Source organism: Lipotes vexillifer, unplaced genomic scaffold, assembly GCF_000442215.2.
Source record: "Lipotes vexillifer unplaced genomic scaffold, Lipotes_vexillifer_v1.1 scaffold7, whole genome shotgun sequence".
Taxonomy (NCBI): Eukaryota; Metazoa; Chordata; class Mammalia; order Artiodactyla; family Lipotidae; genus Lipotes; species Lipotes vexillifer.
In genome coordinates, this window is record NW_006792683.1 from 6,100,717 (window position 1) to 6,123,552 (window position 22,836).

At 38.2% G+C, this 22,836-nt stretch overlaps 1 protein-coding gene across 2 annotated transcripts in view; it reads right to left on the reverse strand.

Moving 5' to 3' along the window:
* NET1 (neuroepithelial cell transforming 1) overlaps positions 1-22,836 on the reverse strand; it is a 50,903-nt gene that overhangs the window by 5,084 nt on the left and 22,983 nt on the right. The window contains exons 1-3 of one of the 2 annotated variants that reach the window (XM_007465826.1): positions 5,918-6,010; positions 815-922; positions 240-407 (exon numbers count right to left, since the gene is read on the reverse strand). In XM_007465826.1, the coding sequence (XP_007465888.1) occupies positions 240-407; positions 815-922; positions 5,918-6,010 (369 nt within the window). Of the gene's footprint in view, positions 1-239; positions 408-814; positions 923-5,917; positions 6,011-22,836 lie in introns of those variants that run through there. The other variant, XM_007465825.1, reaches the window with a different exon arrangement.

Genomic DNA, 22,836 nt, shown 5'->3' on the forward strand with positions numbered 1-22,836 from the left:
GTGACCGCCTGGAGGGGTGGGATAGGGAGGGTGGGAGGGAGGGAGACACGAGAGGGAAGAGATATGGGAACATGTGTACATGTATAACTGATTCACTTTGCTATAAAGCAGAAACTAACACACCATTGTAAAGCAATTATAATCAAAAAAAAAAAAAAAAAAAAAAAAAAAAAAGAATCAGGGTCAATTTTTTTTAGTTTAAGCCAGTACACATGGTCTTGCTACTGAGCATGGCACACCTCCTGACGTTTGATCTCTCTGGAGGTTAAAGACTGCTTCATGCTGACGTCTAACATCTCCGACCACAGGGCACTGCTTCTCCTTTTGGCAGGCACCGGGACTGTAGATCTGCTGGATAACTTCTGGGCAGAAGCGGGGGATCTGTTGTCACCACGAAGGGTAAATGACTGAAAAGAAAAGAAAGAGGTGAACAAGAAGAAGGTTTGAAGGTTACAGGAATTATTATTTTTTTCTTAAAAAAAAATAGACAAATTAAAAGCAAAGTTCTGAGAATTTCTCTATGCATAAAACAATCATTTATCCAAGCTTCTATCTAGCAGTATTCTAAAATATTTATCAGTCAAAATTCTCTCTGGGAATAAAAACTATCAAAGATCTTGCTTTGATATAAGATACAAACTAATACAATGAGGTTATATAAATATTGTTCTGGCAACAATATGCCTTACCAGCATGTTCCAAAAAAGGAAAGTTATGTTTAAGTATAATAGTACAAACCTGTTTGTATGACTCAAAGAAAATGCAAATTTTAGGCTTCTATAAAAAGTCCCCTCACTACATTACTTGTCCCTACCTGTATGGTTTGACCAAATCGTCTGACGGCTCCATTTCTTACAGGAGAGATTAAATTTGCCAAGGATGTGACCCGAGCTAGAGGTCGAACTCTTTTATTGCTTGGCTCCTGTGAAAACAAAAACAAGTTATACTAAATGTGTGTTTAGGTGTAATGATTTCAAACAAGTTTGGACAAAGTTAAGCCCTCTCAAAAACCAGATATTTGTACAGTATAAAATGCAGAAACATGGAACTCTGAAAATGAATGTTGTTTTTCGTTGTTGAAATACAAAGAACACTAATGAATAACAGTAATTTATTAAATAATGGTATAAGAAAGGCCAAATATCTGAACATCACTCTGAGAACATAACATACTATCATTAAACAGAAAAAAAACCAAAATTAAAACAAACAATTAGATTCTAAAAACCTTTAGAAGCTTTTAGCTTAATATAGAGAGTAACTTTTAAAAAACACCTCCTTATTTAGAAAAATTTCAAACATACACAAAAGGGGAGAATAGCATAATGGACCTCATGTATTTATCACTCAGCTTCAACGGTTTTTAGTATAACAATTTGTTTCATCTCTGCCTCTACTGAAATATTTTAAAGCAAATCCCAGACATTCTATCATTTTACTCCTGAATACTTCAGTTAGAGAATAGCTTTTAAATGAACACATCTGACATTGGAATGGGTCAGCTCTAAAGACAGTGGGGTAGGTCCCTGTTGTGGAGGTATTCTAGCACAGTTAGGACAGTGGTTAAGAGGACACTCAGCCTCTGGAATCAGACTGACTGGGCCCAAATCCTGGTTCGGACACTTGATAGGAAACATCCTGGGTCCCAGTTTTCTCATCTGTAAAATGGGGTTAATATTAGAACTTCTTTTATAAAGGTGTTATGAAGATTAAGGTATGTTTAAAGGGCTCTGAACAGTTCCTGGAGCATACTAAGTTTTACCTATTACTAACATTCTTTCTTAGGAATATTTCCACTTACTATGTAAACGTTGGTATTTATAAATAATTAGATCCTCTTTCATACATTTAATTAACTTCAAGGAAAAATATATACAAATTCAGAGGACATATTATTTTACATGTATTGTTTTTAAAATAATAATAGTATAGCAAACATCATTTATCATTCAAAGATCTCAAAATTTTACAAATTTTTTTATTACTCTAATTTTACTGCTAGGAAAATGGAGGCATACCATTAGGTGACTCACACAGCTACTGAGATAAAGAAGGCCAGATCACAGAACAGGCCTATCCTTTATGATGTCTATGGAGCATAATTATTTGTTTGTATTTGGTGCCTTTGACAATTGTGGCATACTTGACAAAATGATTTTAATGAGACTTCAGAAGGATATACAATAAAAAATTATATAAAAATTACCACTTAAAAATGAGATAAAAAATTTTTTTTCCTAAGAATTATTTGATATGACCAAAGAATTGATTGGTCATAAAAAAGAGACAAGGAAAGTCAGTAAAAATAATTCCCTAATAATAATTTAAAAGTAAAGTGGCAGAAAGGGTTAAAATCCTCTGGAAAGAAACTTAAATGATTTGAATATTCCAAGAAGCAGTTAGACTTATTAAAGCTCCTAAAGGTATATACACATATGAGGAGGGAATGTGACCCACTAAGGTAAGGAGACTTTGTGGACAACCAACAGAGTTCAGGCCCCTGAGTCCTTAAGAGGTGGTGCTGTAGACCAACCCTCCCCCGCCAAAATAATTAACTCCAAAGTGAAACTATGACTATAAAGCCACTAATGTGCCAATGTTAAATGAACCGAAAAGGAAGCCTCCGGGATATGTAGTAAAATGACACACTGTGTGGCCAAGGCCATGTGTAGGATGCCTTTACCAGACCCATCTGTGCGAGACTGAAGCGACACATGCATGGGCAGAAGGCGGCAGAAGGCATTCCTTTCTCTTGAGTAAAGACAGGACAAAGACGCTTCTGTTTGAATGGGGATATAATTACCTCACAAAGTAAGATATGCCAACGCCAACTAGAAACAAAGCAGTTGTCAGAAAGTTCTGTTCCATAGTTTGGAAAGAGGTTAATTCCTCTTCCTTGTTTAGATCATAACCAATTTGACTTCCTAGTAAATCATAAAATATTTAATTTCAATTTAAAAGTCTTTGGAAAGGTGCTCTTCCCAGTGGATTTGAAAGGAAACGTTAGTTTAGCTGGAAGGAAAAGAATTTTTGATATCTAATTTAATACATAAAATCAAAAAATTCTTATCTTTGGATCAGTACAACTATTAATTTCCTGGTAATTTAAAACTGTGATATTTAAAATAAAAACTACAGAATTTAGATAATTAAATATAAATATATCTAAAGCATCTTTCTGAAACTAAAACTCTGAAATGTGGATTTTGTCTCTTTAGGGTGGCAGGATATAATGCTAATAAGCAGTATTTTGTTATTAAATATGTTCCACAGTCCTTTAGAAACCCACCTATAATTATAATCTCACTTCTTCACAAAGAGACGTTAGTCTCAGGGCTGTATCTAATCTAAAACGTCTGGTAAGAGCGCCTGGCTAGCTCAGTCAGTACAGCATGATACTCTTAAATCTCTCTGTACCAAAGTAGTGCTGAATCAGTAAGTACATGGGGGAGGGGGTGGGGTGGGAGGACACCTTGTACTTTTCACACAGGCTTTTAAGATCCAAAAGTAACTTTCCTGCCTTACTAAAAGTTCATATGTGATGAATGTTTGGCAGACACAACACAAACTTTTAGCATATATATTTATTTCAAAAGTATGAAGAATTTTAATGAATTAAATAACTCAAAAAGTATGACTGAAATGTAAAGGCATAATACTGAATATGGCTCACGAATTTCAGGATAAATACATTTGAAAAAATCATACAAACAACTTTTGTGGAAAAGTGTTATGAACTACGCATTCATAGGTCACCTATAGGGTAGGGACAAAAAATTGTCTCTTTATAGGTTAGAATTTGTTTCATGTGAGCTACAACCAAAAGCAGTTTTTCTTTAGAGGTCTAGATGGGTCACTTTATTTTGGTTTGGTGTTTTGAGAGCTGGGATTCCACCCACCTCTGCCCCTTTGCAGACACAATGCAGGTACAGGGTTTGGAGGTAAAGAAGGAAGAGAGGAGTAGGACTCTACCTATCTTACCATCACCCAGAATAAGGCTTTCATAATGGTTTTGCTGCCGTGGTTGTTTATTTTTGTTTTGGAGCATTGTTAACAGCATTATGGTAAATACAAGAAGCTTAAAGAACGAGTACAGATACTGAAACTACACACCCTCCTCAAAAGACAATCTGAAAACTTACGGGAATAGATAAAGAACACCAACAAGTTTTACATGCTCAAGGAATTTTTCTACTGTAGGCAACCTTTCACCAGGGCTAGAGTTCACTTTACGAACTGTAATATTCATTTATGTTGTTTACTTAGGTTACCTTTTAACCACACTATCTAGTTTAGCCAGGCAATCACATGCATTGTTATAGGGAATATGACTTGAGACCGAGTTTTTAATCAATCTATTTATTTTACTAATCCAGTTGTAGTCAGATTTTATGCCTTAAAATATTTTCTGGATATCTATAAACAGAAAATTGTTAACATCAATTTCAAGTCTTTTACTGGAATGTACCTTGCACATAAAAGCAACAACATGGAAAAATTCTGTTGTGAACCCAGTTTTTTTGTAAAACGTTTTTTTTTCTCCTAATGATGTCACATAAGAGAATATATTCCAGGAGGGTCTCTTCTAGAGTCAACCAAATCAAGACACACAAAAAAAACATGTGTCTGGGTTTACTCATTTGGGTTACTAGATAAATAATTTTCTCCTCTACCTGGCAAGAACTTTAAGAAGGATGAAAAGAAAAAGTTATTTATAAAAAGATAAGGATGAGTTATCTCACAGGATGTCTTCCCTTTCCTCTTAGTAATACAAATAGTCAAATTTAGTTATTTATTTAAGGCTGTGTTGCTAAAAACCTGACAACATTCCTGGTGTTTTTAATCTCTGGAATAAAGGTATGCCAGAACATGGCCGGTGTCTGATACCAAACAAAAAGACTAGTTCAAAAGTCTAGTTCAGTTTTAGTATTTACACTGATGACCACTTTTGAGAAAACAGAAACATAAACAAAAGCCAAAACGAAACAAATAGAAAAACAAAAAACAAAGCCAAATCACACCAAATAAAAGCATACCTTTGAAAGACGGCAGCTATTCTAACTACCAGAAGGTGTGCGTATGTATGATACACAGCTATACTGAGATATACAATACATTGCACATATTTAAAATGTATAATTAGATAATTTTGATATATGTATACAACCACAAAACCATCACCAATGAAGATAAGTATAATAATATAGTATAACCATGAAGTGTATATATATTGTGGTGTGCTATATAAATAGAATGCCCACACAGTATTAAGTCAACTATCAAAATTAAATAAAATGGTATAAAAATCACTTATTTTGATAAATGTTCATAAAGACTTTAAAAAAGTACGACTTAGGTAATTAAAGCAAGGAGGGCAGAAGCACCTAAATAATGGTTTGTTGGCTTAAATATTTTAACACATTTTGCTTTCTCAAGAACAAAGTCACACACAATGAACTTATTAGATGTGGAAAGAAAAATGAACACTAGGTCAGATGGCATTTTGTTCACTAGCACTAACTCGCAAGGAAGGGATTCTTATTTTCCTCTTACTCCACAAAGCAGTTCTTAAGACTTACTAGGTAATATAAATAAATGCAGGTCAAAAACCCCCCAAAACCAAGAAACCCCAACCAAACAAAAAACTGTATTAAGCATCAGAAATGTGACCAATTTAACCAAACTGAACAGCATATACATTTAAAATGTTTTTCTTTTGTATAAAAGTTTGTGTACACTCAAGCTACGCTATGCATAGTTCCTAAACACATTGCAAACCTGCATGTAAATCAAAGTCATACATTTTAATACTCAGTGAGATCAAAAGTTAAGTTTAACAATATACTGTTAATAAATTGTTAAACATCGTAAAAGTTCCGTGGAGTTAGAAACCTTCGTTTGGCTTTTCAAGTCTCACCTCCTGCTCTCTGAAGGACTGGTTGTTCACATCGAGGACTCGTATAGTCCTTTTAATAGGTAGGAGACCTCCGACCTCATCGTGCGCCACCATGCTTTCCGAGTACCCTCACGCCCCCAGCCCGAGTCCTCCCGGAGTCGGCAGCCTGCAGGGAAGTTCCCGGCTCGGCCCGGCTCGGCTCAGCTCGGCTCGGCTGGGCACTCAGCTGCCCCGCGCAGCCATCACCCAGCGTCTCCGGCGTAGCGGCTTCTGCGGGCGCTCGAGAGGCCAGCAGCACTCCAGGCTCTGTGGGCAGGGCCGGCTGGGCCGGGTCTAGTGGGCGGGCACCCGAGGGACACGTGACAGCCCTTAACTGACAGCGGGGCACACCTAGGCCTCTCCGCTTTCTCTGGCAGAGAAAGCTCTTTATCAAGAGGTTTGGAATTTCTATAGTGAGACCAGAGGGGAAAAGGAAACTGGGTTACTGTAAGGCTTTTCCTGATTTAAAAAGCATTCCCAAAGACAAATGAATTGCGTATCTAGGTTACCTTTCTTAGTACTTAGCTGCACACAGGGATACTTTTTCTATAAAACCCTATTTCCTAGAAAATAATTTAGAACAGACAACTTGACAACTTTAAGAAAATTGTAATTCAGAGTTAAATAATGTATATACTAAAGAAAAGCCTAATTATCCAGGGACCTTGCTTTTATATTACGTAAGTGCAATTTCTAGTCCAAAGCCTTGCGTCTATGAAGCAATCCTACTTCTGTTGGTTTGGTAGGCCTGCAACAAAGCAGATTTTCTTCTTTAACAGTAAGTACTGTACTCTATTTCGAAAAGTAGGATTTCCTCTTAACCATATGCTACTAGGAATGATATGCTGATAATTTGCAAAAACATTTCTATTCTCAGGATTTATTAGGGTCAGAGAAATCTGAGAAATCTATGTAGAAGGCACTATTCTAGATGCTATGGGTGATAGAAAAAATAGGTTTCATATACGCTCCTAAAGCGCTAACAGACCATTGTGTAAAGCTAGGCCACATGAAGAGATAAGTAATGCAAGACAGCTTTTGACAAGTCCAAAATAAGCTGTACAGCTAGCAAGGAGTTCAGGAGAAGAAACCACTTCTGGCAGATGAGATGAGGGTGGCAAAGACACTAGGGAAGAGGCTGCAACATGTTGTTTCAGTACCTTGAAGGCCATGTTATGTTTTTTTAAAGGTCTGAGCAAGGGAAAAGTGCAAGGCTTTCCCAAAGAAGCACGAAAATCAAACTCACAGCCTGAGGTCTCAGGCTGTGGGTAGACAGATGAGCAGAGGGTTTTACTGAGCACGTGAGAGAGATAATGAGAGGTATGTTGTAAGGTGGTGTTTAAGATGGCTTGAAAGATGGCTGGAACCATAATGCAAAAATCACAGTCAGGGATCAAGAACTTTGCCTAAGGTAGGACCAGTGGGAAAGGAAAAGGATATATGCAAGAAGTCAAAGATGCCAACGACTGTAAAGTTAGGAAGGGTAACTGTTAATGCAAATAAAGAAATACAGAGGAATAAGCTTAGAAAGAAAATTCTGGGTTTCATTTTAGATATACTGAGTCTTCAGTGGTGGAAAAACATGAAAATAAAACTATTGAGCTAGAACCTGGAAATGTTGGACAAGGAGTTGAAGAGGTCAGACAGTGGATTTAGACTGGGGAGTCGGAGACACAGGGATCAGAGTTGAAGCTTTGGAAGTGAATGAGATGCCTGGGGGAGAAAATCTGGACAAAAAAGAGGCCCAAGGATCTAGCTTTGGAGAGATGCCAAGGGAAGAAAAGGTGTTAGTTATGGCAAAAAGATTAAGATGGGTAAGAAAAGATTAATGGATTTAGTGATTACAAGTTTAATGAAGACCTCAAGTGTGCTAGTTCAGCAGAATAAAGACAAAAGAGAAACCACAAAGGTTTGAAGAGTGAATAGAGCAGAGTAATAGTGGGCATAGACTATAATGACAAATAATCTATAAAAAACAACTTACTACGGTTCGCAGGACAGTGTTACTTCTTGCAGGAAGAAAGAACACTGCCCTTACATAAACACCAATGTGTTTTGCATTTGGGATGATGTTCTTAATTTGTCTTTCTGCTTTTAGACTTTTGAAAAAAGTAATGGTGATTGGTTATATTTCATCAACTATTCTTTATTACCAGGTCACACCTGGGCAACATGTGTGATGCAGTTGGCCTTGAGAGGCTGTTTGTGGTAGGTAGTTCTATGCTATACAGCATTAAATTGGAAGCACCTTAGAGATCATGGAATCCAGTTCCGTAATTTTACAGGTAAGAACACTGATCTGCTTAAGCCCTCAGAGTTAATAAGAACCCAGTAGTCTGGTTCAGTTAGTTTCATCAGTTAAAAGACGGTTGCAAGTAAGGCCAATACTTTATGGCTACTTAGTTTCATAAGGGAATAAAGGACTTATGCAGAGTGGGAGTGAGGAAAGAAGTTGCTAGGGCATTCTCATGGTCTCTTACCTGATGTCCTTCTCCAAACTATGTTTTTCTATTTAGTTCTGATAGAGGTAAGGCCAAGGTAACGAGGGGAAAGGGTATCTCTCATTTCTCTCCTTCAGTAAGGATCCATCCGAAGGGTAAAGGTATAAGTCTTAAATGCAGAAATAGCCTGCAAAAGCCAAGTAGGGTCTAATAGTGAATAGTCCCAGCAGAAAAATCCCAGCTCACCAAACCTAAAATCTTAGTTTCATTTTGGATGTTCAGGTTTGTGGTCTAAATATAATTCAGACAACTGTAGACAGCATCTATAAAAGCAACAATGGACAAGGGATGTTCAGTTAGCACTCTGAGCCATGAGCCTGAGAGAATCTTGACTCTAACAATGCTCTATAAAATACGAGGGCTGAAAAGGTCCTTTGTGATCATTAATTCATCCTCCTCAGTTTTCTTAGGAGGAAACTGGATAGTGAGGAAAAAGAAAAAGGAAATGTGAGTCCTTATTCTGTGCCAGGAGCTTTATGTATATTATCTTATTCAACCAACTTTATGAAGTATGTATTATTACCTTCATTTTACAGATGGAGGAAACTCAGAAAGTTTAAGAAACTTGTCCCAAGTTGCATGGGTCATCAGTGGCTGGACAGGTTTGAATCTGGTCTTCTCAACTGTGGCTGCAACATCTCTTCCCCGTGAGACAATCCGTGTACCACCTTCAGCACCGGTCTGTACAGCTCAGTGCTCAGGCACTGCTAGTTGTCCTTCTACGAGTTAGGAGCAGAGCTGGGTTTAAAACCCAATCTCCTAGTCCCAGGCTAGTTTTGCTAAATAACTGCCAACATTTTATAGAGAAGGAAAGCATAAAACCACAGTAGAGAGATTACCTGTATTATAGGCAGGTAAATAAAAAGATAGTAACAAAATAGTTCCAGCTGCTTAAGTTTTAGAAGAGATCCTATTTCAATCAATGGTTTACTTTACTGATCATGTTATTAATAGCAATTATTTATATGACTTTCTACAATTGAAACACAGATTGGTCGAGTGTCTTTTCTTTGTGTAGAAAATCTAGAGTTTATAAACTTAAAAACATAACTGTGTTATCTAAAAATAATAATGCAGCTTTGTTTAAGAAATCAAGTTTTTGATAAAATTACTGTTTTCCAAAAACCAGGTTTAGTTATAGCCTCTGTTCTTCTGTTTGTATGGAGCCTTCAATGCTTCCTTTCCTAAAATTTGAATAAGGTAAAGAGAAAGATGTTTCCCTTCTCTACAGAAAAAGAACTATTACCCTACTTACCGTTTTTCTCCTTTTAATGTGAAATTAGAATTCTGGAATTTAGAAATAAATTAAAGCTGAAGAATAATCATTACTTTTTTTGGTATAGATATTTGTTTTTATTTACTTTTGTCTGGAACAATAACAAGCAACTGGAACTTAGGCTAGGAAAGCCTTATTATGGGTAAAGAAAAAACAAAAATCTAGCTCTCTGCTGCCCTCTACAAGGGACATTGTGAAATGCAATTGTCAACCTACTTTTTTCCACTTTATGTTTGTAAGGACCTTATATTGATAGTAAAATTTTTATCTTTAGCCCTGTGTAGCTCTCATGTTTTATATTGATAAATTAAACATATATTTTAAAATCGTACAAGTGTATAAAAAGATTCCACAGTTCACAAGAAATATTTTAAGGACTTTTTCTAAATATAAAAAAACGATGTTCCACTTTAAAACTCTAGAGTTCAAGATTACAAATAACTACTATGTATCTCACTAAAAATAGGTTAGTTAAAAACAGAATTTCAAATCTTACTAAAAAAGGAAACACTGATTGAAATATTAACAAGATGGAACTTCTGAGGAATGAGAGTTCTAAAATATCTAGTAATGAGTTTAAAAACAACACCAAAACAGGCAGTTACATTTGGATGAGTATGAAAGAAATTAGTAATGAAGTTGTACGTGGATGTGAGTTCTTAAAAGTCATTTGGATTAAAATTTGAGTAAGCTTTACTAAGAATTTACTTTGGGAAAAGATCAACTCAGATCAGTTTATACTATTAGAAAGACTAAGAAGCTTGGTGTTATCAAAACCACGGTTCTTTTTGCAATGATAATACGAGCAGCAAGTAAAATTGGGTATTGGTGCTGTTAGTGGTGACTTTTTATTTCAACACAGGGATCTTCCAGTATCATGTAAAGATCGCTTATACTTATGTAACAAAACGTTGAGTGGGATTTTCTGCCTTTTTTCCCCGAAACTCAGCTAAGGTCAAAACCTGACGACCAACAACACTGTCTCGCGCCGGCCTCCAGTTTTCTCAGCCCATTTCTTACTCCAGTTGTTGCTGAAGCAACCAGCTCCGCCTCCAACAGGTCCTGGCCTCAGCTGCGCCCCTCTTGCTTTCCACCCTGGGCTTCTCGGATGCCGAGTGTGGCATTTACACGTGTAGCCTGGAGGGATTAACACCCCATGGGACAGCCACTGACTAATGTAGCACAGGAGCTAGTGGATAAAAGCCCCTCTTCAGACCCTTCAGAAGACAACTGTGTGGTACATTTTACATGGCTCTGTAGAAGGTCCCATAATTAGACGCTTGCATGAGCTGCCCCCTTGTTCCCTGGCACCACACCTGAAAACAGACTACCTGTCAATTATCTCACATCTCAGGCTCTGATTTCTGGAGGGAACACCGGCTAAGACACTGACACTGAGACTGGCCCTAGAGATTAGACACACCGGATGTGATTCTGGAACTGGTCACTCATTGATAAAATGGTGATAAGGACCAAGATATGAATTGGGTACAGATGGAGCAGTGAAGCAATGACATATGTAGCAGTGGTGACAAATGAACAACATGGGGGCAATAGTAACTGTAAGGATTGCAGAGTTGGCTGGCTTTTGTTAATTGCTTTAAAAGCCTGAAAAAGCAGGTGGTAACCTTCAAGTTCTCAGAGTCCTTACAGAGGGAAAGGCCAAGTGGGAGCCCCTGAAATTTCACCCCCTACACCTGGGCCAAGGTAATAAACCGAAGCAATATTGCACACCGAGAGAAAATGCAGAGATGGTCATCAGAATTACAGCAGGTAGGAGTGGTAGGCTCTACTGTATCTCCATTCAGTTGATCTGTGTGCCTCCTGCAGCGAGATGGACTGTGATGGTTAACAGTGGACCACTGAAAACTTAAGTGGTAGCTTTAATCTCAGCTGTTGTGCAAGATGTAGAACCTTTACTGGGACAGATCAACACATCTCTAGTATTTGGTATACAGCTATTAATCTAGCCTGTGTGTTCTTTTCAATAACCATTAGTAAGGAGCAAACGTATGTGGTAAAGACAGCACTCTACATTTTATGTCCTGAGGCTGTTAACATTTTTGTTCTCTGTCACAGAGTCCACAAGGACCTTGACATCCCATAGAGCATCATGTTAGTCTAGAATACTGATGACATCATACTAACAGGATGTGGTGAATGGGAAATGGCAAGTATTCTGGACAGTCTAGGAAGTCAAATGCATGCCAAGAAAATTCAAGGGCTGCCATATTAGAAAAATTTTAATAGGTCCAATGGCCTGAGGCTTTCTGGGATCTCCCCTCCTAGGTAAAGGTCAAATTGTTGCACCTTGCATCCCAGCACTAAGAAAGAGGCACGGCACTAGGTTGAAGTGAGCAGATACTGCACTTGGAAATTCTGCTCTGACCCATTAATGAGGTAATCTGAAACGCTCACAGTTCTGAGTAGGATCCAGAGCAAGAGAGGCCACTGTAGCAGGTCCAGGCTGGGTGTCAGGTGCCCTGCAGGCCATGTGAGCCAGTGTATCTGACCAAGCTTGAGATGTCTATGGTAGACAAAGATGCTGTGTGACGTCTTTGGCAAGGCCAGGAAGAGAAAATTCAATGCAGATTCCTAGGGTTCTGAAGCTAGGTATGCTTTCCATGGCAGGAAACCACTTGCTGTTTGAACAGCAGCTCCTGGTGTGCTAGCAGCCCTAGTAAAGACTGAGGACCTGCCCACGTTACATCACGTGACTAATGCAATTAGAGCCGCCCCAAATGAACAAGGCCAAGTATACCAACCGAGTCACAGGATTGGCCAGGTACCATGGAAATGGTCTATTTGGAATCAGGCCTGAGCCAGTCCAAAGGGCATAAGTAATGAACAGATTGCCATGTTACCCGGTACATTACACTGAAATTTCCCCTTCAACTCCTCATCTGTTGGTGGGGGTGGGGTGGGGTTCTCAATAATCAACTAACAGAGGAGAAAAACTTGGCCCTAGTTGACAGGTGGATTAGCTTCATCTGTTGTTTTGAGCACCATTACAGACCCATTTAGGGATGGTAAAGGGAAATACCTCCAGTGGGTAGAGCTGTAGGCAGCACACGTGGCTGTTCACTTTATACAGAGGGAGAAAAGGCATGAAGTACTGATCCATACAGGCCCCTGAGAAGTGGTGAATGGTCTGGCTGATTGGCCAGGGACTTGGAAGGAGCAAAATCAGAAAGATTGAGACAAAATCTTTTGGAGAAGAGGCATGCAGATGGACCTTCGGAGTGTGCACAGTGGGAGAATCCCTGTCTCATGTTAATGTTTATCGAGTACAGAGGTGCTAGTATCCTGGAGGCACTAGGTAAAGAGGATGATTTATCTCGTGCATATCAGCAGGTCTCTCCCTGGGACTATCCCACCAAAATAAGAAAAGGCCTGAGAAATAAAGCTGTTGGTCTTTGGGGGCCTGCACTTTTCATGGAAAGAGATTATTCTCTCTTCTCCTCAAGCCCTCCTTCCTTTAGGGACTCTCAAGAGCAGAGAGGGCCAATATGGCACTGACTCCACATGAGTTTCTGGTTCTACCAGTATGAGGAACAGAGAAGAGACTGGGGAGATGGTCTTACTGGCATGGTTGCATCAGGGTAGGCAGACCCTACCCTGGGATGGTAGCATGCACTGGAAGGGCTGTTGGTATGATGCTTGCTAAGGTCATCAAAAAGATGTGGCTAAATCTTGCAAGAGACTACCAATACCTAGGGGAGTTTCACAGAATGGATTTCTCATTAGCTATCACTCATTCTCATTGATCCCATAGAGGGAAATTTAGAACAGAAGTTACAGCCAACAATGAAAAGGATTGTAATCTCATCCAGTAAGGTGACTATCTTATTTCCAGTCCTTTCTCCCTGCCTAACATCCTGGAGGAGACTGGGTATTAAGGAGGTGAGGAGAGGTATTCAAAGAGTAGAATACATGTCTCCCCCACAAATTTCTAGAGTCGCAGACAGCTATAATCTATGCCCCCAATAGGATGTAAGCTTCACGAGGGCAAAGACTGTTTTGCTCTCTGTGTTTGGCACATAGTAGGAGCTCCAAAATATATTGATAGAAATGAATGAGTGAATGAATGAATGAAGACCGAATATGCTGGGGAGTGGAGAAGAGCTACGAATGAAGTTTGAGATTAAAATTTTATCTTTAAGTACAGATAACAGAGGCTTAGAATGGCTATATAAGTTACACAGTCAAACAACTAGTAACACACAACTGGTAAGTCCAAAAGTTAGAGTTCATAACTTCTAAACAAGCTTCACTGGCCGTAGCATAATTTCATCTGATTTATGGCTTATTTTATATTAGTTAGTAGAGAAAATAGGAGATGTTAAAAGAAATATAATTAATATCCCCAGAAAACTAATAGAGAAAATATATTAATAAAAAAAAGACTATTATGAGAAAACAAAGAACTAGAGATTGTGGAAATTAAAAAAAAATTGTCAAAATAAAAATGTCAGTAGTTAGGCTAAATAGCAGAACAGACACTAATGAGAAATTAGCACATTAAGGAATTCTCCCAGAAAATAACACAAAAGACTAAGAGATGGAAGAATTAAAAAAAAAAAAGAAAGAAAAAATGGAAGAATAAAAGAGAGTAATAAAGTAATTCAATATGTTCCAGATATTCCAAAATCTTCTGAATAGGAGTTTTAGAAGCAGAGACCAGAGAATAAAAGAATGAAAATAAACTAAAAAACAAGAAAATTTTACAATGCTGAATTAAATATTAATCTTTAGATTAGGTAGGTTGGTAGGTTGTGTGTTTCTAGAAATTTGTCCACTTCATCTAGGTTATCCATTCTATTAGTGTACAATTGTTCACAGTACTCTTGTAATCCTTTTTAGTCCTGTAAATTGGTAGTAATATCTCCACTTTCATTTCTAGATTTTAGTAATTTGAGTCTTGTCTTTTTTTCCTTAGTCAATTTACCTAAAGGTTTGTCAATTCTGATCTTTTCAAAGAAACACATTTTAGTTTCATCGATTTTTCTCAATTTCTCTCTTGACTGTTCTATTCCCTATTTTATTTAAGTCTACTCTAATCTTTATTATTTCCTTCCTTCTGCTAGCTTTGAGTTTAGCTTTTCTGTCTTTTTCTGGTTCCTTAAAGTGTGAGGTTAGGTTGTTGATTTGAGTTCTTTTTTTTTTTTTTTTTTTTTGCGATACACGGGCCTCTCACTGTTGTGGCCTCTCCCGTTGCGAAGCAACAGGCTCCGGACGCGCAGGCTCAGCGGCCATGGCTCACGGGCCCAGCCGCTCCGTGGCATGTGGGATCTTCCCAGACCAGGGCACGAACCCGTGTCCCCTGCATCGGCAGGTGGGCTCCCAACCGCTGCGCCACCAGAGAAGACCCTCTTTCTTTCTTTTTAATGTGAGCATTCATAGCTATATATTTCTCTCTTAGCACTGCTTTTGCTACATCCCATTAGTTTTGGTATATTTTGCTTTCATTTTCATTTGTCTCAAGGTCTTTTCTAATTTCCCTTGTGATTTCATCTCTGACCCATCAGCTGTTTACTAGTATGTTGTTTAATTTTTACTTACTTGTGATTCTTCCAGTTTTCCTTCTGTTACTGATTTCTAGTTTCATTCCACTGTGATTGGAATAGTACTTTGTATAATTTCTATCTTTTCAAATTTATTAAGACTTGTTTTGTGGCCTAAAATATGGTCTATCTGGGAGAATGCTCTATGTGCACCTGAGAAAAATATATATTCCGCTGTTTTGAAGTAAGAGGTTCTGTATTTGTCTGTTAGGTCCAACTGGTTTATGGTGGTGTTCAAGTTCTCTATTTCCTTATTAATTTTCTATCTGGTTGTCTATCACAACAATTGGAAAAAGGCTTTAAATATTAATAAAATCCAGGGCTAACAAGAGTATAGGGATATGTTTATTATCATAGACTGATGGAGAAGTGAAAATCTATCAAATTTTCTGGAAGGCAAATGAACAGTATTATCAAAAACTGAAATTTGCAACCCAGCAATTCCACTTCTGGGTAACTGTATTAGAGACATAAGCATGGTCCCTCCTTTGTGCACAAGGAAGAGGTACATTAAGCATTATTTTTAGTGTGGAAAGAAAAAAAAAATATACTAAAGGGCCATTCTTAAAGGACTGGTTAAGTAGACTATGGTACTTTAATACTATGGAATACTATTAAAAAAAAAAAGCACGAGGTAGCCCTATATGTATTGATAAGATATAAATAGCAAAAGCAAGCTATAGCATAAGTACAGGATAATCATATATATGTCACCATTATACACACTGTGTGAAAGTAGGTAAATAAACAGAAAAGGACCTGGAACACATAAAATAATAACTGGTTGCCTCAGAGAATGGAGGTGATAAGAGGGGACTTGAAAAAGTTGTTTTACTTTTGTATAAGGACAATGCATTTGTGTGTTACTTTTACAATTAAAAAGCACACAAAAGTATTTAGATGCACATAGCAGTCTAGGAATGATTCATAGCTATCTAGGAATGATTAAGTTTAAGGATAAATAGCTCTGGATTAATGGCTTTTTAAAGCATTATCAGGAATAACTGTTTTATATTTAATTTTTATATTTTAAGTTAAGAGGAACCATTTTGATATACCTTTGGTTTCTCTTAGCTTTTATCACCTGTACCAGCAGTTGGCTTTATTTTCTGGACTTTTGTCACAGAGAAACAATGTTTTATTATTTTACAGGGCAACCAGTAGAGATCACAAGTTATATCAAAATGCAAAGTGAAGGGCGGTAAGGTAGCCTTATTCATAAGTTAAGTCACCAGCTTTTGTGTGCCAGCTAGCTTCAAACTTTTCAAATCTGTGCCCCAGGAAAATAACCAATTACCTGTCATAGTTATTAAGGAATAAAATACATAATTTAGTATTAGGTTTAATCTAAAATTGCACAGTACAGCAATACTCAAAATATAACACTTCAATGGGCTATTTAACTTTTAAGAAAATGAGATCCCCAAATCTGAACGTTGAGAAAGAGAACGAACCATTCATATATTTTAAAAGATTTCTTCTGAAGTGTTTTGGTTTGTTTTTGATCACTGACTATCAGAGTTAAAGAACTTCAGTCATAAAAATGACTCAGTATTACTCATCCCAGTATTATTTCACATTAATAAAGTAAACAGTCACTTTTGACTCTTCCTATCAGAAGAAAAAGGCAAGGTTATGGCTGCTAAGAAACAGAGCTGAGAAACACCTTTGGAAAACAAATACTGTGTTCTTTTTAAAATGAATAAACTTATACATACCACAGTAGTAAGACAACCTGATAAAAGACAGTGCTGAAATTTTACTTAGAGACAAATTTGATAAGCAATCACAGCTTCATAGCCAATGATGCATCACATGATAATTCAATTAACATTAATACTAAATTCTTCATATAAGATATCCTAAGTCAAAATACATAACACAATGCTCATGTTACATCCTTACCCAAGTCCAAGGTCTTATTTCATTTATTTGACCAATATTACTTATCTGTTCACTCATCAAACAGATGGCTATGAAATACAGAGGTAAATAAAGTGAATGATTTTCAGCAACAGGCATTAAATGATCATACAAACTGATTACATTTAGCTTATTACATACTAACTATTGTACTTAGATGAAAGCCCACGCAAAAAACAGGGGTTGGGGAGTTGACACAGTATCTATTTTTGGGGGAAGGATAAGTTTAAGAACACCATACTCTAACTCAGTAGTTTTCAACCCTGGCTATAAGTAAGCATCACCTGGACATCTTAAAAACAAACAAACAAAAAACCAAACAAATTCCCTCCTCCCCAGATGTTCCTAGGTCCCAATGTCATCCACCCTCATTCCCATCACCCCACTTTCACATAGTCTGGAATAAGGCCCAGCAGCACATTTCTTCCCCTAAAAGCTCCCAGGTGACTCTGACCTGCCGCCATGGTCCAGCACCTCTGTTTTGGCCTGTCATTATTTTCAAGGTATAAATACAGCTTAATGCTACTGTGAACTTCATTGCTAACTTCTCTCCTCCTCATGGAATCCTAACTTGCTCCTTCCCCATTCAATTCTCCCTACCAAGGGGCATATAGGAGAAGTAGCCACCCTAGGCAGGTGGGGGCATGAAATACACAAAGAGAGGTAAGACTCTGGGAAGGGCTCCTGGAGATAATGCCTGAATAGCAGATAAAGAGGCATAAGCCAGGTGAAGAAAGGGAATGAGGATGTGCAAAGGAAAGGGAATAGGAAGTATGATATGAAAAATTCTGGAGCGATGGAGTAGGGAAGCTCATCATAAAGGGGTTTATATGTTAAGTGAAAGATTTGATTTTTATCTTTAAAGCAATAAACAGCTTCTGAAAGAACTCAAACAAGGTACTAAAAAGACCAAGTCGTGGAGAAAGATCAATATGGCACCATAAAGAGGCTATAGGCAGGGAGGCCAGTTACAAACCCCTAGAAGCAATTGGATTAAAAGTTCTGAACATCAGGACTGTGATCTGGCTTAAGGATTCAGACTAGGAGTCATCAGTTTTAGACAGCAGCATCTATTGAGTGAAAGAGTTCTCCGAGAAGGATTAACTAAGAAAAGATTGATAAAGATGGAACCTTAGGAATGCTGTTTTCATTTCCACAGCCATTACTCCAATTCAAGGCCCTAGACTCTACCAGACCATTACTAACCCATACTTTCTATACAGATGGAAAGACTATAATTCAGAAAATCATTTCAAGAATCCAGAATGTTGTTTCTGTTGATTTTCATGGGAGATAAATAAATTCTTCAGCCTATCATTTATAGCCTTCAACTAAGTGGCCAATTAACCTTCTGTACTTCAATTCTTCATTCTCCTATATTTCTTTGACTCTTTCCAAATCATTTGTTCATCATTATATTAATATAACTGATTTTAATTCCTGGTATTTGTAGATGCCCCCTCTCTATCTGGGTTGCTCCTCCTAAGTTCACATTTGCTTTCATAAAAACCCAACTCCAAACCAAGACCTCCAAAATATCTTTATTACTCTCATTCCTCCTTCTAATACCAACTGGTACTTCTGCACAGTCTATTGTAATCTATGCAGGTATGATTTTGTCAGAGATTCTTGTTTCCTGTTTGTATATAATCTTATCTCTAAGGTCCAGTATGGTGCTTGGAACATTGTGGGTGCTCCATGAATATTTGTGGAATTTAAAAAAAAAAAAAAAAAAAAAAAAAAAAAGGGGGCCTCCGGGGGGGGGGGTGGGTTAAAACCCCCCCCTGCCAATGCAGGGGACACGGGTTCGAGCCCTGGTCTGGGAAGATCCCACAGGCCGCGGAGCAACTAAGCCCGTGCGCCACAACTACTGAGCCTGCACTCTAGAGCCCGTGAGCCACATGCTGCAACTACTGAAGCCCACGTGCCTAAAGCCTGTGCTCTGCAACAAGAGAAGATACTGCAATAAGAAGCCTGCGTACCGCAACAAAGAGTAGCCCCTGCTCACCGCAACTAGAGAAAGCCCATGCACAGCAACGAAAACCCAGTGTAGCCAAAAATAAATAAATAAAAATAAATTTATAAAAATAAAATAAAATAATTAAATTTAAAAAAGGAATAAAAGAATTTAGACCGACCCCAGTGAAATTCTGAGTATACAAAGATGATACTCAGTAAATAATTATTTCAAATTCATTCTTTCCTTATTGTAGTCGTACATGAATCCTTAGCTTTGGAAGAAACAGAGACTGCATATCACTGCATTATTCTCTTTGCAGATGGGCATGTGTTTAATGTAACCAAAATTTTATAAGGATTTCTTTCTTGAATATAACTACTCAATTTAAGGAAGTTAACAATAGTATGTGCAAAGGTGCAACTACTGCCCTAAAATGTACTAAACTTTGAAGGACAATAGAAGCCTATCTTTGCCTAGTTGATGAGTATTAGTTCACAATATAATATCTACCCTAAAAATTATAGTAATTCAAATAATTCCAGTAAATTCAATGTCAATAAAATCTGCTAAAATTACATTAGGTTTAGAAGAATGCTGAATTTGCCTTTCACCACACTGGGAACAAAATAACATGAGGCAGAATTTTGGGAATAAGGTGGTGGCAGTGGTATAGTTTTACAATTTTTCCAAATCCTTCCATAAAGACATGTAGAACCAGGACAGCATAACCAAAATCCAAAGTCAATATGCACAGCACTCTGTAACAAGATACACATCTCCATGAATCCAAAAATACATGTTAACATGGATAAACTAACAACAACTCTAAGACCTATATGGTATTGGATGAGAAAGCAGAGAAAAATAACAAAGCATCTGCCAGATCTGAGTAGAGAAGAATCCCCAAAACTATTAACAGCTCCTCACTGCAGAGTGAGGCAAGCCATTCTGAGAATAGCAACTGAAACTGGAAAGAGTTTTATATACTCAAGGGTGACAGGAGTTTGTGACTGGAACACCTGAGCGTAATGGACTTTCAAAGCTCATTCAAAGGACAAAGCCCTACACCATGGAGCAAGTTCTGGGAAGATTTCAAATACACAGTAGAGTAGAGCTGACAGATACAGGAAAGAAAAAGTTCAGATAAAAGTTGAGGAGAAAAACAGGTCCTGGAGAACTCAGAAAGTATATCTATATATTTATCATTTCTTTCTTTTTTTTAGCCACACTGTGCAGCTCGTGGGATCTCAGTTCCCCGACCAGGGATTGAACCTGGTCCCTTGGCAGTGAAAGCACAGAGTCCTAACAGAAGAGGAATTTTTAGAGTCATTCCTTCTAAAACTATTTTCACATAACAATGACCAAGAAAAAGAATCATAATCAAATCCAATACAAAGTTTTTACATTAAAAAAGATATAGGGGAAAAAACATCCCTACAAAAAATAAAGGCATTGGGGCTTCCCTGGTGGTGCAGTGGTTAAGAATCCACCTACCAATGCAGAGGACACAGGTTCGAGCCCTGGGCCAGGAAGATCCCACATGCTGTGGAGCAACTAAGCCAGTGTGCCACAACTACTGAGCCTGTGCTCTAGAGCCCGTGAGCCACAACTACTGAAGCCTGCATGCCACAACTACTGAAGCCTGCGCACCTAGAGCCTGTGCTCTGCAACGAGAAGCCACCGCAGTGAGAAGCCTGTGTGTTGCAACGAGGAGTGGCCCCTGCCCACTGCAACTAGAGAAAGCCCACGCACAGCAACAAAGACACAACGCAGCCAAAAACTAAATAAATTAAAAAAAAATAAAGGCATGGTAGAAAAACATACTCACAAAAACTATAATATTCCAAAATTAGCTATGAAGGAACATAAATCAGAATTAGAAAGAATTAGAATTAGAAAGGCAATAAAATTAAGGAAAGAGGCAGAAAATACCAAAACTTGAAACCAGACAAAAAGGATTCCTGAATGCTTTTTCATTAGATTATCTAATTATTATTTAATATTTAATTTAATTATTATCTAATTAATATCTAATTTAATTATTATCTAATTATTATTTCATTAGATTATCTAATTTTCTAGGGCTGTGTAGCTTTTGCTTGATTCACTATTTGCTATTAAGGTTTTTTTGTTACAACTCTGTAAGGGTAGATGTTAACTCTGTAGGGACTGATAGCAATGTAAATATATTTGGTAGGCAGACATATAGAGGAGGCTATTAATCTATTCTGTATCAAATTTAGCAATTGTACTCCACCATTCGTTCTTTCAGTGATTAGAATACTTCAGTGTTTCCTATAGTTCTTTGACCAGCTTTACCATTCTGTTGGCTTGCTCATCAATACATTAATACACTAACCTTTGACAACTCTTCACTCTTTAAAGAAAAAGAAAAGGCAGAGCAACTACCACAGTAAAACAGAAAACCCAATAAACACCAAAAATGAGAGTGCTTCCCCCCACACCTTTTGCTGGTCAGATGGAGGCAAACTGAACAGCTATGAGACCCACATGGTTTCAGCATTTGTGCACAGAGAAGCAAAGGAAAGGCAACTGGGCTTGTCTGATGGCCCCGAGAATAGAGGAACCCCCACAGTGATGCACTGCGAACAGTGGTCTAAACTGGGAAGGATTCCAAGGACCAAAGCCTCATGCCACGGGCAAGAGCACTTCCAAGTAACAAGGTTTATTGGTGCTGGAGCCATCTGGGCCACAGAAACTCTTGAAACTAACACTGCACTGAGAAAAATTTCTAGGAGTAGGATCTAAATTGAGCAGAACAAGGTAACAGTCTTTTTTTTTTTTGCGGTACGCGGGCCTCTCACTGTTGTGGCCTCTCCTGCTGCAGAGCACAGGCTCCGGCCGCGCTGGCTCAGCGGCCATGGCTCACGGGCCCAGCCGCTCTGCGGCATGTGGGATCTTCCCGGACCGGGGCACGAACCCGTGTCCCCTGCATCGGCAGGCGGACTCTCAACCACTGTGCCACCAGGGAAAAGCCCCATACTTTTTTTTTTAAATAGGTCTTTATGGGAGTATAGTTGCTTCACAATACTGTGTTAGTTTCTGTTGCACAACAAAGCAAACCAGCCATATGCATATACATGTTCCCATATCCCCTCCCTCTTGAGCCTCCCTACCATCCTCCCTATCCCACCCCTCTACGTCATCACAAAGCACGGAGCCGATCTCCCTGTGCTAATTCTGCTGCTTTCCATCAGCCAACTATTTTACATTCAGTAGTGTATATATGTCCATGCTACTCTCACTTTGTCCCAGCTTCGCCCCCCCCACCCCATGTCCTCAAGTCCATTCTCTATGTCTACCCCTTTATTCCTGCCCTGCAACTAGGTTCATCAGTACCATTTTTTTTTTTAGATTCCATATGTATGCATTAGCATACGGTATTTGTTTTTCTCTTTCTGACTTACTTCACTCTGTATGACAGACTCTAGTCCATCCACCTCACTAGAAATAACTCAATTTCGTTTCTTTTTATGGCTGAGTAATATTCCACTGTATATATGTGCCACATCTTCTTTATCCATTCATCTGTCGATGGACATTTAAGTTGGTTCCATGTCCTGGCTATTGTAAATAGTGCTGCAATGAACATGTGGTACATATCTCTTTTTGAATTATGGTTTTCTCAGGGTATATGCCCAGTAATGGGATTGCTG